The 12,806-nt window shown below is 41.7% G+C and overlaps 1 protein-coding gene across 1 annotated transcript in view; it reads right to left on the bottom strand.

Moving 5' to 3' along the window:
* LMLN (leishmanolysin like peptidase) overlaps nt 1-12,806 on the bottom strand; it is a 2,253,233-nt gene that overhangs the window by 352,075 nt on the left and 1,888,352 nt on the right. The window contains exon 13 of the mRNA XM_044073684.1: nt 9,166-9,296. Coding sequence (XP_043929619.1) covers nt 9,166-9,296 — 131 coding nt within the window. The remainder of the gene's footprint in view (nt 1-9,165; nt 9,297-12,806) is intronic.

The following is a 12,806-nucleotide window of genomic DNA, read 5'->3' as shown; positions in this document are numbered from 1 at the left end:
GCTCTGCTGGGAGGCCTAATGTATTTGGCCCCCCTCAGAAACTGCCTTAGAAGTTGATGTGAAAATAAGGGAGGATCCGTGTTGTAGTGAGCTGAAATAGCTGAGGCGTGGATTTTAATAGATGAAAAAGAAAGCCCTTTGTGTAACATCTCAGTTAAATATTGTAGAATCTGAGGTATGTCCGGCTGAAGGGTGTTTTGGCCTTTAGCTTGGTTCCAGGCGCAAAACCTTTTCCATTTGTCTGAGTAGGCTTTCCTGGTGCTGGGCCTTCTGGCTTCCAGAATAACATCCATAACAGCTTGTGAAAGAGGAGCTGGCTGGTTGCTTAGGTGATTTGCCATGCAGCCAAATTTAAGGTTATGAGCTGGCTGTGTAGAATCTGACTGTCTTGCTGTGTGAGCAGATGAGTAATTTGTGGTAAAATCCATGGTGGGCTCTGGGCCATTATTCCTTAATAGTGGGTACCAGTGCTGGCGTGGCCAGTCTGGGGCAATGAGTATCATTCGGGGTCTCTCCATCCTGACTTTCAGCAGCACCTTTGTGAGAAGGGGCAATGGAGGGAAGACATATACTGTCAGCATTTTCCAACTGAATGAGAGTGCGTCCACTTTCCAAGCTTGATGGTGAAATGTCCTTGTACAACATTTTGTTAGCTGATAGTTTTGGGGGCTGGCAAACAGGTCTATGTCTGGGTGCCCCCATTTTTGAGTTATCATTGCAAATACTTGTGGATCCAGTTTCCACTCATGGGGATCCAAGATGTTTCTTCTTGGGTCGTCTGTCAATGTGTTCTTTTTTCCTGGCAGGAATTGAGCTTGTAATTGAACCTGGTAAGCCAGTGCTGTGTTTCACAAGGTCATTGCTTGCCTGCATAGAGGGTAGGAGTGTGTACCCCCTTGTTTGTTTATGTACCACATTACTGTGGTGCTGTCTGTCCTTATTGTAAGCTGTCCTGGATGTAAGAGGTCCTTGAAGGCTGTCAGGGCATTCTGTACAGCTAAAATTTCTTTTTGATTGATGTGCAGATTCCTTTGATCTGCAGTCCATATGCCTTGAACACACCGTCCTGCCATGTGTGCCCCCAGGCGTAGTCCGATGCATCTGTTGTCATAGCTTGCCTGGCTGGGGGTAAGGTGAAAGGCTGACCCTTGTTGAGGTGACATGCCTGTGACCACCATAGAAACTCCTGTTGAAGGCAGGGAATGAGAGGTATCATTGTTTCCAAGCTGTGGCTGTGTTGAGTCCATACGCTTTTTAGGTACCAATGTAATTTCCTCATATGCAGTTTTGCAAATGGTATTAGTAGTATGCAAGATGCCATGAAGCCCAAGGCCCACAGAATTTTTCTTGCAGGGAGTTGGGTCTTTGTTGCCATTATTTTGAAGTATTGAGTTAGTTGTAGTTGTTTGTCTGGCATCAGAAAAGCCATCTGGGCCGTTGTATTCAAGCTGGCACCCAGGAATGTCATATTTTGTGAGGGCACTAGTTTTGATTTCTTTTCGTTTACTGTGCACCCTAGGCAACTTAGAAGGTGTTTTACAAAAGCCAGATGTTGTAAGAGGATGTCCTTGCTTTCTGCTTGGATGAGGCAGCCGTCCAGGTATGGGTATATTTGAATTCCCCTTTGTCTGCAGTATGCAATTACTGGTGCCAGGCATTTTGTGAAGACCCTGGGTGCAGTAGATAAGCCAAAGGGCAGTGCAGAGAATTGGTAATGGGTTGAACCTGCAATGAAACGGAAGTATCTTCTGCAATTTTGTCTGATAGGGACATGCAGGTATGCCTCCTTGAGGTCCAGCGTTACTAGCCAAGCTTTCTTGCCCAACATGGGAAGAAGCTGCTGTAGTGTTAGCATCTTGAATTTGGGTACTTGCAAGAAGGTGTTTAGAATTGAAAGGTCCAGAATGGGTCTCCAAGCATTGTCCTTTCTGGGGACTAGAAAGAGCCTTGAGTAAAATCCTTGGCCTTGCCCCTGTGTAGGTACCAGCTGAATGGCTCTCATGTCCATGAGAGCTGTAATTTGTTTTTGTGCCTCTGCCCATTGATTTTGTGGCAGGTTTGGCATTCCTTTTATCCTTGGCAAGGTGTGGAAATGGAATCTGTATCCTTGTGAGATAATGTCTAGGACCCATTTGTTCTTTGTGATGATGCGCCAGTTGTCTGCAAAAAGTGTTAATTTTCCTCCCAAGGGAGCAGCCAAGAGAGTTTTGCTTGGCAGTTTGAGGTTTAAGTTATTGTGTTTGCCTTCTAGTAGTTTGGACCTGTCTTCTCCTCCCTTCTGTGTTGCAGTGCCCCATTGTCGAGGTTTGTAAGGGATTTGTACTTGTCCTCTGCCCCTTGGGTGCCTGTATTTACCCCTCTGTGGTCTGTCAGAAGCTGGAAAGGACCAATTTTTTGTTGGCCAATTCCTGCTGAAGCGTGGGGGCTGTAGCTGTAAGAAATCTTTGACCGTCTGCATAGATTTTGCCTTATCCTCCATTTTCTTTAAAACCTCTTCTGCTTTAACCCCAAAGAAGACATGTAAGGGTGCATCTAGTAACATTGCTTTAACATGATCAGGCAGAGTTTGTTCCTTTAACCAAGCATGCCTACGTATAACAGACCCAGTAACAGCTGCTCTACAGGAAGCTTCCAAGGAATCAAATCCACATTGTAAAGTATGTTTGCCCACCTGTTCAGCTGCATGCAACAGATCCTGCATTTCCTTGAATTCAGACTGTTGAGGGTGCGTGCTCATCTTTTGTTTTATTTGAGACATTAGGAATTGCTGGTATTTAAGCATGTGAAACTGACAATTTAGTGCTCTCATAGCTAGAGTAGCTGAGGTGTAAACCTTCTTCCCCCACCTATCTAGTGCTGTGGAGTCCCTTTCAGAGGGTACAGGATTTTTAGCCATAGAAGCCTTAGCCCCTTTGGGACCCTGGGAGATTGTCTCTGGATCAGCAACAGGGTTTTTGTAAAGGAATTTGTGTGAGTCAGGCACTCTATAGTATCTATCTGGTTTGGTTGGAGCAGGAGACAGAGAATCTGGATTTAGACTAGCTTCTAAGTAAACATCATCCACAATGTCTAAAACTGGGGGTATAGCAAGTGGTCTGTGCTGGGGGAGTAAAAGAAACTCTCGGAGCCTTTTCTTTGAGTCGGAGTAGTCCTGACCTTCCCAGTGGAAATGTTCCCTCATGGTATGTAAGGTTTCCCCAAAGGAATAGTCTTCAGAGGGAGAAGCTGAGGGAATGGAATCTTCAGCATCAGAATCTTCATAAGGGGGGAAGGAGTAATCCTGCTCCCCAGAGGAGCCTGAGGAAATAGACACTTGATCAGAGGAGGCATAATCCTCCTCTTGTCTAGGCCTTTTGTCGGGGGGGGGGGGTTGGGAACCCCTGATTAAAGAAATCAAATCTTCAGCCATTTTAAGCATCTGTTTCTTAGGCATGGGGCCTTGAACTGGAGACTAAAGTGCAGTCTTTTTTGGTTTTAGAGGAGTCTTAAGCTTAGCATAAGATTTTACGGTGAGAGTAGTCGGTCTGAAGACACCTTCTGAAACCAAAGGTGTTTCTACAGAACCGGCTTCTCCTTCTGCAATGTCGTCGGTAGTGCCTAAAGAAAATGGCTGCGTCGGCCTACAACTCTCTGCTAGAGAATCTGAAGCGGTCTGGGGTTCTAATTCTGTGGTAGCCAGGGGCTGCGCAGGCGTCTCACTGAAAACCGGAGAACCGGCGACCGGCCCAGCCGAGGCCTCGGAGTCTGGCTTGGATCTAGGCTGCCTTTCTTTATCTTTGTGTTTTTTATGCACGCCAGTAGTCGGCTGCTCCAACGGTATAGTGTAATTAAATTTCCTACCAAAGTAGTGTCATGCGAAATCAAAGCGTTGCTTTATAGTTCGCTTATTGAACCTAGCACAAAACCGACAACCAGTGACGTCGTGGTCTGAGCCTAGGCAAGGTATACAATAAGAATGAAAGTCCTTATGAGGTATTTGCTTCCCACAAGAAATGCAATTGTTAACTTTTTCTGACATCAGACTGAGGCAAGAAAAGGTTCCCCAACGGGGTACTTAGCTTTGAAGACTTCCGACTGAAACTCAATTTGAAAATCTCAGGTGTCGGCCGACCGGCACTTGCGAACTGCTTCTGCTTCGGGCACCGCGTGGCAAGAAAGACTGAAGAAAATGGCATCGGATGCCTCTTATATACCCAAGGCGCACTGACGTCAGGGAAGAAGCGACAGCAACCGACGCCGGACAAAGACACTGGAATTCAGGCCGACTGCGGGACCGCCTAAAGACAGGATAACCCAAGTGTGATGACTGCAGCAGGGTAACATGATGAACATCTGATAATGTGATCCAGACACACAAAACCTTAAGAAATGTTTGAAGTCTGAATGAATAGGGATGTGGTGATAAACCTCTTTTAAGTCTAGTGTTACCAGGAAACTTGAAAGACGAAGAACCGGTAACAGATTGTTAAGTGGCAACATTTTGAATTTGGGCGCTATCGCAAACAGGTTTAGGAAAGAAAGAGCCAAAGAACTGGTCACTAAGCATTTTCTTTCTTTGGCAATAGGAACATCCTTTTTTTAATTAAACACCTTTATTGACTTATCACTTGTGACATAGGCAAATTTATATAAAAGTAATCAAACTGTATTAACAAGTTCATGTCTACTAACATTATACTTCACATATATTGCTATATGTCATTTAACCTAAGCAACATTATATAAATTATTCAATTCCTGCTCCTTTTTTTAAACAAGAAACATCTTTATTAAACCATCACTTACGGCAGAGGCAATCATACATTTATATAAATGAACACAATCCTAGTTGAAAGCATTTTACACCACAAACCATAATGACACATTCACAGTTGTAAACATTATACATTAATTGTAACCTAGCCAATCATTTTCAGTCAGACATTACATGACTCATTTAAGTCCTGCGTTCTTTTAAACCTCATTCCTCCCCTGTATGTACTGTTCCCATAATTCCCACTTTTTTCCTGTGTAGTTTCTCCTACCCATTCTAAAGATTTCAATTCCAGTTGTTTTCTGTTACTATATTCACTACTTCTAGCACAGGTTGATTTAGATTTTGATTTCCATTTTCTAGTCACCATAATTAGACACAGCAAGGCCTTACCAAGTCTAGGCAATTTTAATTCTGTATCATAGCACAGAAAAATCATCTCCTTCGTCACACCAATCTTCCCACCCAGCACTCCAACACTGCATCCTGCAGGGAATCCTTAAAGTCTGAAAACTCACCACACTCCCAGAAAACATGTTCCCAATTACCTCTTTTCACTAGGAACATCTTTGAATAAAAACCCTTCCCCATCTGGAAAAGAAGAACAATTCTAGCACTCCTTAAAACAGTATGTGATGAAGAACCATTGAAAACAAGTGTCTGATTTGGAGGATGAAGAAAGACACCCTGGAAAGGACGAATTTCCTCCAACTGCCATTTGTAAAACTTGATGAAAGATTTTCAGAACCCATTTTCTGAAACCATCTGTTGCCAAAGAGAAAAATGGAGATTCAGACCTTCTGAAAGAAAAAGGGCCAGGGTCAGAGTGGGTCACAAGGTCTCTAGAACAGTCATTCAGATTTGTTGGACTGTCCTTGGTTTTTGGGAAGTTTGAGACAAATCCCCCCTTGCCATTTATTCTTAAACATCTGGTTGCCTGTATTTTGTGGAGACTGTTTATTCTGATTTCTTTCCAAAACTTGATGAGGAGATAGAAAATCCCTTGGAAAATTTGGAAAAGGAGGGTGACAAATCTTTTAGATTCCCTGGATCAGTTTGCCCCTTTCATCACACTTTTTGATCACCTCTGCTGCAGAGGGGACAAACACGAAATCTTTATCCAATAATGAATTTAAATCTCATTTTTAATATCATCTGGGAGGTATTGAGAATGCAGTCATGCAAACCTCCTCAAAAGAAAAGTATCCATAGTCCTGGAAGAAGTAACACACACACACACACACACACACACACACACACACACACACTGTAAACAATGAGTAGTGACCCATGCAAGAGAAGAAATAAAGTTATTTAAAGCAGATTTTCTCCCACAAGAAGAAACTACAGATAAAACATTCCTCATACTTTCACAATTAGAACAAACTTTTAACATGCGAGTGACAATTCAAAATTCTGAAAATCAAATTTGCCCAAGTATAGCACTTTTTTGCCATACCTTTCAATAATTTTCCCATCTTTATAAAAAGAAAAGGACAGGAATGACTAGTGCTTAGCAGAAGTGGGATCAACTCGAGTTATAGCTGGTGGGTCAGGCTTAGAAATAGTGTATAACAATTTAAAAGACTGAGGAACTTTATGCACTTTTTTAAGGAAAGGTGGATGACTATTAGGAAAACTGCAGGTTGTAATACCCACATCCACTAAAGAATAGGAGGAATAGAAGCAGGATCTGGAAAATTCTTCTGTAACAACTCACAGTATTTTCTGAGGGACTGAGAAACCTTAGTGCAGTCCCACTGAAAACACCAGCAAAAGTATCAGAAAGAGAGACCCCCCCCACACACACACACATACACACACAAGGAGAATCAATAGCTGAGCACTCTGTGAAAACATCCTGTCTCCATCCCTGTATCTTCCTGTTCAGATTCAGAATACTGAATCTCTTCAGAAAAAAAGGCATCCCTCTTTCTTTTACCAGAAATTACTTTGCAAGAAGGATCAATATCCTGAATTAAACCCAGAGGCAGACCCAGTAAACTAAAGAAATTTGAGGAGCAGATACGTTTGGTTTTCTGTTTCTTTCTGACAGAAGAAATGGGACAAGCCAAGTTACCATTAGCAGCAGCAGCTTCTCCAGGGATGGGTACAGCATTCTAACACAACAGAGAAACCTTCCCTGTTCCTTCTAGTTATCTGATGAAGTTCATTTACGCATGAATGGACAAACGTGCTCATGATGATTTTTATATGTAATAAAGGCGGATTTAATTTAATTCTGCTGCAATGAGTTCTCTTCACCTTCATGGCAGTTTTTTTCCTTCTCCCAAGTCTAACAAAAGGGTTTTTGTCTAAGCCCACTGAGGGGGACCCCAACAGCTGCAGAGGATGTGGCTAACCCTTGGTCTACAGTGGCTGTAGGTGCTATACCAGAGAAATTAGGGTTAAACAATGAATAGTCTAAGGTACAACAAATGGCCACAGCAGAATCACCCACCTGTGGTTGGGGCAAATTGCTAGCCTGCTGTGGTGGCAAAGGATGTTTGCTTAATTTTAATTCTGTGGTTGGAAGAAGGAACAACCATGGAACCGGCAGCCTGTTCCATGGTCAAACAGAAAATGGTGCCACTTTCTCTGGAAGACAAGTAGCAAATGTTGGTAAAAGCTATCAGTCTAGAAAGGATACTTTTTTGACAGAACATTATAGTAAAAAGGCTTTTAAAACATTATGCCAGCTATGCAAAACTAAAATAAAACAATTTATCCACAGAAAAAATGTTTTCAGTTACTTTACAACACTTTTAAACCGACAGGAAAAACATGTGCTCTATTTAAAAGTACACTGCAGTCATGTGACAGTCCAGTAAAACACACGACTCCTAGCTTTAAAATAAATTTTCTGAAGAAAGTGATAAAACAACAAAATAAGCAAGAAAATTGAAGTTTTCCTCCCAAAGGGAACTTATCTGTCCAGCAAAGGGATAGCACAACCAGATTGTTGATCCCAGAAAGCGTCAGAGGAGTGCACTTCACAACCCAACTTGTCTTTTAATTAGTTCGGCTCACTCTGCCTGACAGTTTGGGTGTGCGGAAGGTGCCCTGAAGCTTTGGAAGCTGAAGGGCGGTTATACCCTAACAGGATGTAAACCATACAGCTAAGGCTACTGCAGCAGTGATCAATATGATGAACATCAATTCATCTCATCAGCTGCTCCAAATCAGAAGATTTAAGTTTCCCAACTGATCTAGCAAATTGAGAAGTTGTCACAAATGCTGGCTTCAAAGCTTCTTAGCTGTTGGATTCAAACTTCATATCTGGAAGGAGGCAGGTCAGATCTGACTGGGAAAAGGGGATGTTTCTAGAGAAAAATTGTCAGTGGTAATGGGGCCGAACGGGACTGCATCCTGGCTAAAGAAGCAGAAGGTCTGTAGAGAGAAACCGACTAGGGATACTAAGGATGGGAGAAATGGAAGATTCTGAGTACAGAACCTCAATCACTGCTGACTGGTACCAAGTTTGAGTTGAAGGTCCAGAAGGAGCCAAAGCTGGTGGAGCCAAAATTAAGTGAATTGTTGGGTCTGGCTGGCCCTTGGTAGAACAGGAGAAGAGATTGCGCTCTTTCTTATCTTGGGTTTGGATATGGAAGGATATTTTCCAGAGTTTTTTAATTCACTTTTTCTTTCTTCTTCTTGGACTTCCTATTCCTATCTGACAGGAGCAGGAGAAGCTGAAGTAGCCAAAGGCTGTAGAAGGCTTTTCAAAACAAGTTTGTCTCTCCTATCAGCCAGGGCTATAACACCAAATGTGGCACAAGCCTGGAAGTTCAAGGTGCACCACACCCAAACAAACACCTGGCATGGGTGCCTTGTGGGGACAATTCATGCCCACAAGCAATACATTTTTTAAACCTCAAAGCTGATTTGTCCGTACTGCAGGATAATTACATTCAATCACAAAGTCGCAAAGAAAAAAGAGCCATGATAACAAAAACACAAAACTACGACAATAAAATTAATAATGAGTAAAACATATAAAGACTTTTTTATATAAAAGGAAAAAGACAAGGGAAGTGGTTAGTGGATTTTCCCTTTTCTCCACTGTTGTGCGACTTTGGAGTAGGTATACTTAAGTTTGGGGTGGGGTATGGAGGGTGTTCCCCACATGAGAGATACAGGGGACTTGCTCCCCTGTAACAAAAAAACTTACCCTAATGTCCACTGGGACTACTTACAGTGACATTTTTATTTTTGTTGAGCTGGTATTCATGACAGTTTTTGTCAATCGATCAACATGACTTCATCAGTAGCATGGGTGTTGTAGTGAAAAAATTATATAAACCCTATAGAGATTGCCAGTTTTTAAAAATACACTACATTTGTTCAATATGTATTGATGTACAAAACAAATAATCAGTTGTAATTGATTAGGTAAATATTAGTATAAATACCTGATAACAACCACTTCCCCAGTCTGGATAGCTGAGTTTCTTTGTACACTGATCCATAACAAATGGAGAGTTCTGAATTAGACAGACAGAGTAAGGCCCATATGTTTCAGCACCATAGTTTCTGTCAGGGTCTGAAAAGTGTGGAAAAGGGACTAATTAAGTTTTCTAACAGTTTTATATAATGTTCACAAAACTTTACAAAAGTATGTTATTCAACATTATACAACGACCCCCCCCCCATTAATATTCAAAAAACGTGCACGCTGATTGGTCAGCGTGCACGTTGTAAATCAGAGTTATAGTAATGGAAAAAGGTCCGGTCACCCAGACTTTTTCCATTACTATAACTCTTTTTTTTTTTTACAGCAACGGAGAACGCAAGACCTCCGTTGCTTCACACTGTCTCGCTAGGTTAAACTCGTTTAACATAGCGAGATAGCATTAAAAAAAGCAACGGACATTCTCTTGCTTTCTCCACTGCTTTTTACAAACTGTTTCGCTATGTTAAATGGGTTTAACATAGCGAGACAGCTTTAAAAAAAGCAACGGCTCCATTGCTTTTTTTAAAGCTGTCTCGCTATGTTAAACCCATTTAACATAGCAAAACAGTTTGTAAAAAGCAACAGAGATCTTGCTTTCTCCATTGCTTTTGCCCACAGCTCTGATGTACTGCGTAGGCATACGCATGCGCAGTACATCAGAACTGCCGCAGAATACCAGACAGCTGCGGAAGGGCAGGAAGGAGGCATTATACAATGCCATTATTTAAGAAAATTAATTTTTTTTCCCTTAAATAATGTCATTGTATAATATCAATAACCCACTTCTGGGTGTGGGTAATGCTGTTTTTACCCACGATTGGCTTTGTTTGGTCACGAGGGCAAAGCCCTCGTGACCAAACCACGCCAACCGTGGGTAAATCCAGCATTACCCACACCCAGGTGTGGGTTATTGCTATATTATCTTCTTGACATTCTATACCACATGTACTGCAGGCAGTCACAGGTTTGTGTGTATATTAAACCTTTATGCAGCAAAAAAAAAAAAAAAATTTACACACACATACACACACACACACACACACACACACACACACACACACAGACACACACAGACACACACACACACACACACACACACACACACACACACACACACACACACACACACACACACACACACACTTCCTGCTATCATACTCATCCCAAAGCAAAAAAGTGACTGAAATAAAAAAACGATACAAAAAAAAAAAAAGACTCACTCATTGGAAACAAAATACTGAATTCACTATAGTAAATGCAAAAAGACATTTATTGGGATTCACACCTCCTCATTAATTATTCTCATTCAAGGCCAGTATGGAGTAACAATGTGTGCAACCACTTACTGCCTCATTTTCTGAGGTGATGCAATTTTAGTTTAAGAATAATTAAGTCAAGGGAAGGTGCAACCTCTTTTTAAAGTAAGTAAATGAAACGTGTGTTGCAAAGGTACACTATTCACTGTTTCACACTGCAGCCTCCTTTAAAAATGATGCTGTAGTGAGGACGATGGAATGCTTTGATTCTAAACAGGTCACAGCTTCTTTAAGTATTGTCCTTTAAAGCCAACATCTGCAATGCTCTTTAGTCATTTGTTAACATTATTGCTGTTAAAAGCAGCACAACTCTTTTCAATGGTAGGATCATGTGATGGTTTATGCTGATGTGTTTTGTCTGGTTATTTTTCCCCTCCACACGTGCTGATCATCAAACCACTGTCATGTCTACCATACCACCCATTCATTCTCCTGTTTTACTGGGTAACAGCATGTGATGGTTTATGCTGATGTGTTTTGTCTGGTTATTTTTCCCCTCCACATGTGCTGATCATCAAACCACTGTCATGTCTACCATACCATCCATTCATTCTCCTGTTTTAATGGGTAACAGCACACCCACTGCATGGTCGCCATTCAGGCAATAAAGGATATTGTCTTTATGTTCCTTCCAACCCTCCTGTGTATGTGCCCACAGAAGTCCAAGAGTGGGCATTGGACCATTAGGGGGGGTGTCACTTGCTTCTTCAATTGACATAACTTTCCAAGCCTACGTCCCTCTCCTTGCAACATGTGCCTCCCTATGATCTCTGGTCTCCATCAGGAGTTCTAGAATGCAGCACTCCCTCAGCATGCATGTTTAACCCAGCCCCTGTTAAGATAGATAAGTAGGCATCGCATTGTCACTCCTTCCCCCACCTATCTCCTACACAGCCTGGACCACTAAGTGAACCCATGTCACACAGGTCATAGTCAGTGCCTTATTGCACTACACAATAGAGCTTTTGAGATAGGCACAGATGATGTATGCAGATCTGATCACTGCTGTACAAAAATGTTTGAGTCAGTATTTTATTTTACTTTACATGTTAAACAGGTAAGTCTACGGGACATAATTGCCTCTTTTCGCAGGCAACTAGGAAACACTGGTAAAGTGTCTTTGTTAGAGTCGCACAGTAGGCAAATGGTAGCTGAGAAAATTAGACCTCAAACTAAAGGAAACAACTCAACCATAAGAACTACTCACCCTCACACAAACTTGGCTTACTAATAACCACCCAATACTCAACCCTAAAAAGACAAAACTCCTACTATTCCTCCCAAAACCCCTCTACCACATCAAATTCTCTTTTAACATCTTTTCACTTAACACTAACATCACCCCTGAAAACCATACTAAGCTCCTCCGAGTAATCATTGATGACCATGGGTTGCGAGGGTGGCGTAATGGTTAAGGTGTTTGCCTTACAAACACAAGGTGCAGGGTTTGAGTCTCACAAGGGATAATTGGCTAGGCTTAAAATGGCACACAAGGGCAGTTAGCTTAGTACTAATCTATGAACCTAATTTATTAACTGAAATTTGACCTTCACATCATTGTATTAAAAAGACCCATCAAAAGCTTGGTCTCCTATACAGAAACAAAATGTTCCTAACCAATGACTCCAGAATCTCACTAGCTAATGTTTACCTTCTTCCCAACCTTCTCTACAACTTGCAAATCTTTACAAGCCTTCAGTCTTCTCTTCTCACTAAACTTGAAACAACCTATAATAAAGTAGCTAGATTTGCTGCTAATTTGCCATCCAGATCGCACCAGTGTCATGCCCTCAGGTCACTCAATTGGCTAGAGTTTCCTAACCAACTCAAAGTTACTCAAATACTCATCATCCACTCTAATCATCAATAAACCTTCTTTATGCCCTAGCATGCCCTAGCATTTCCTCACTAGTTTATATCCCTCCCAGACCACTAAGTTGCTCTGAAAATTTCTGTTACAGATTCATAAACCTAAAAAAACTGTCGGACAGAACCTATACAGCTACTCACCCGCCATTCAATGGAACAAGCCTCCTATGACCCTTGCAAGTGTACCTCAGGTCTACAAATTCAAGAGATCTCTCAAAGAATACCTAAACCACACCTGGATATGTCACTGTAACCACCTCATTTGATTCCAGTCCTCAATCCATGTCTCCTCCTCTTTATTAATCTCTCCTTCCCAGATCTAATTACCTCCTTTTACTCTCTGTTTTCTTTCTCCAATTAACCTGCTTCTTCAACCTAAGAACTACCTGACTCTCTTCTACTAATTCTCCTCTCT

The sequence above is a fragment of the Protopterus annectens genome, chromosome 6.part0, assembly GCF_019279795.1.
Source record: "Protopterus annectens isolate FY-2018-M chromosome 6.part0, PAN1.0, whole genome shotgun sequence".
In the NCBI taxonomy this organism is placed as follows: domain Eukaryota; kingdom Metazoa; phylum Chordata; order Ceratodontiformes; family Protopteridae; genus Protopterus; species Protopterus annectens.
This window is presented reverse-complemented; position numbering and strand designations above follow the sequence as displayed.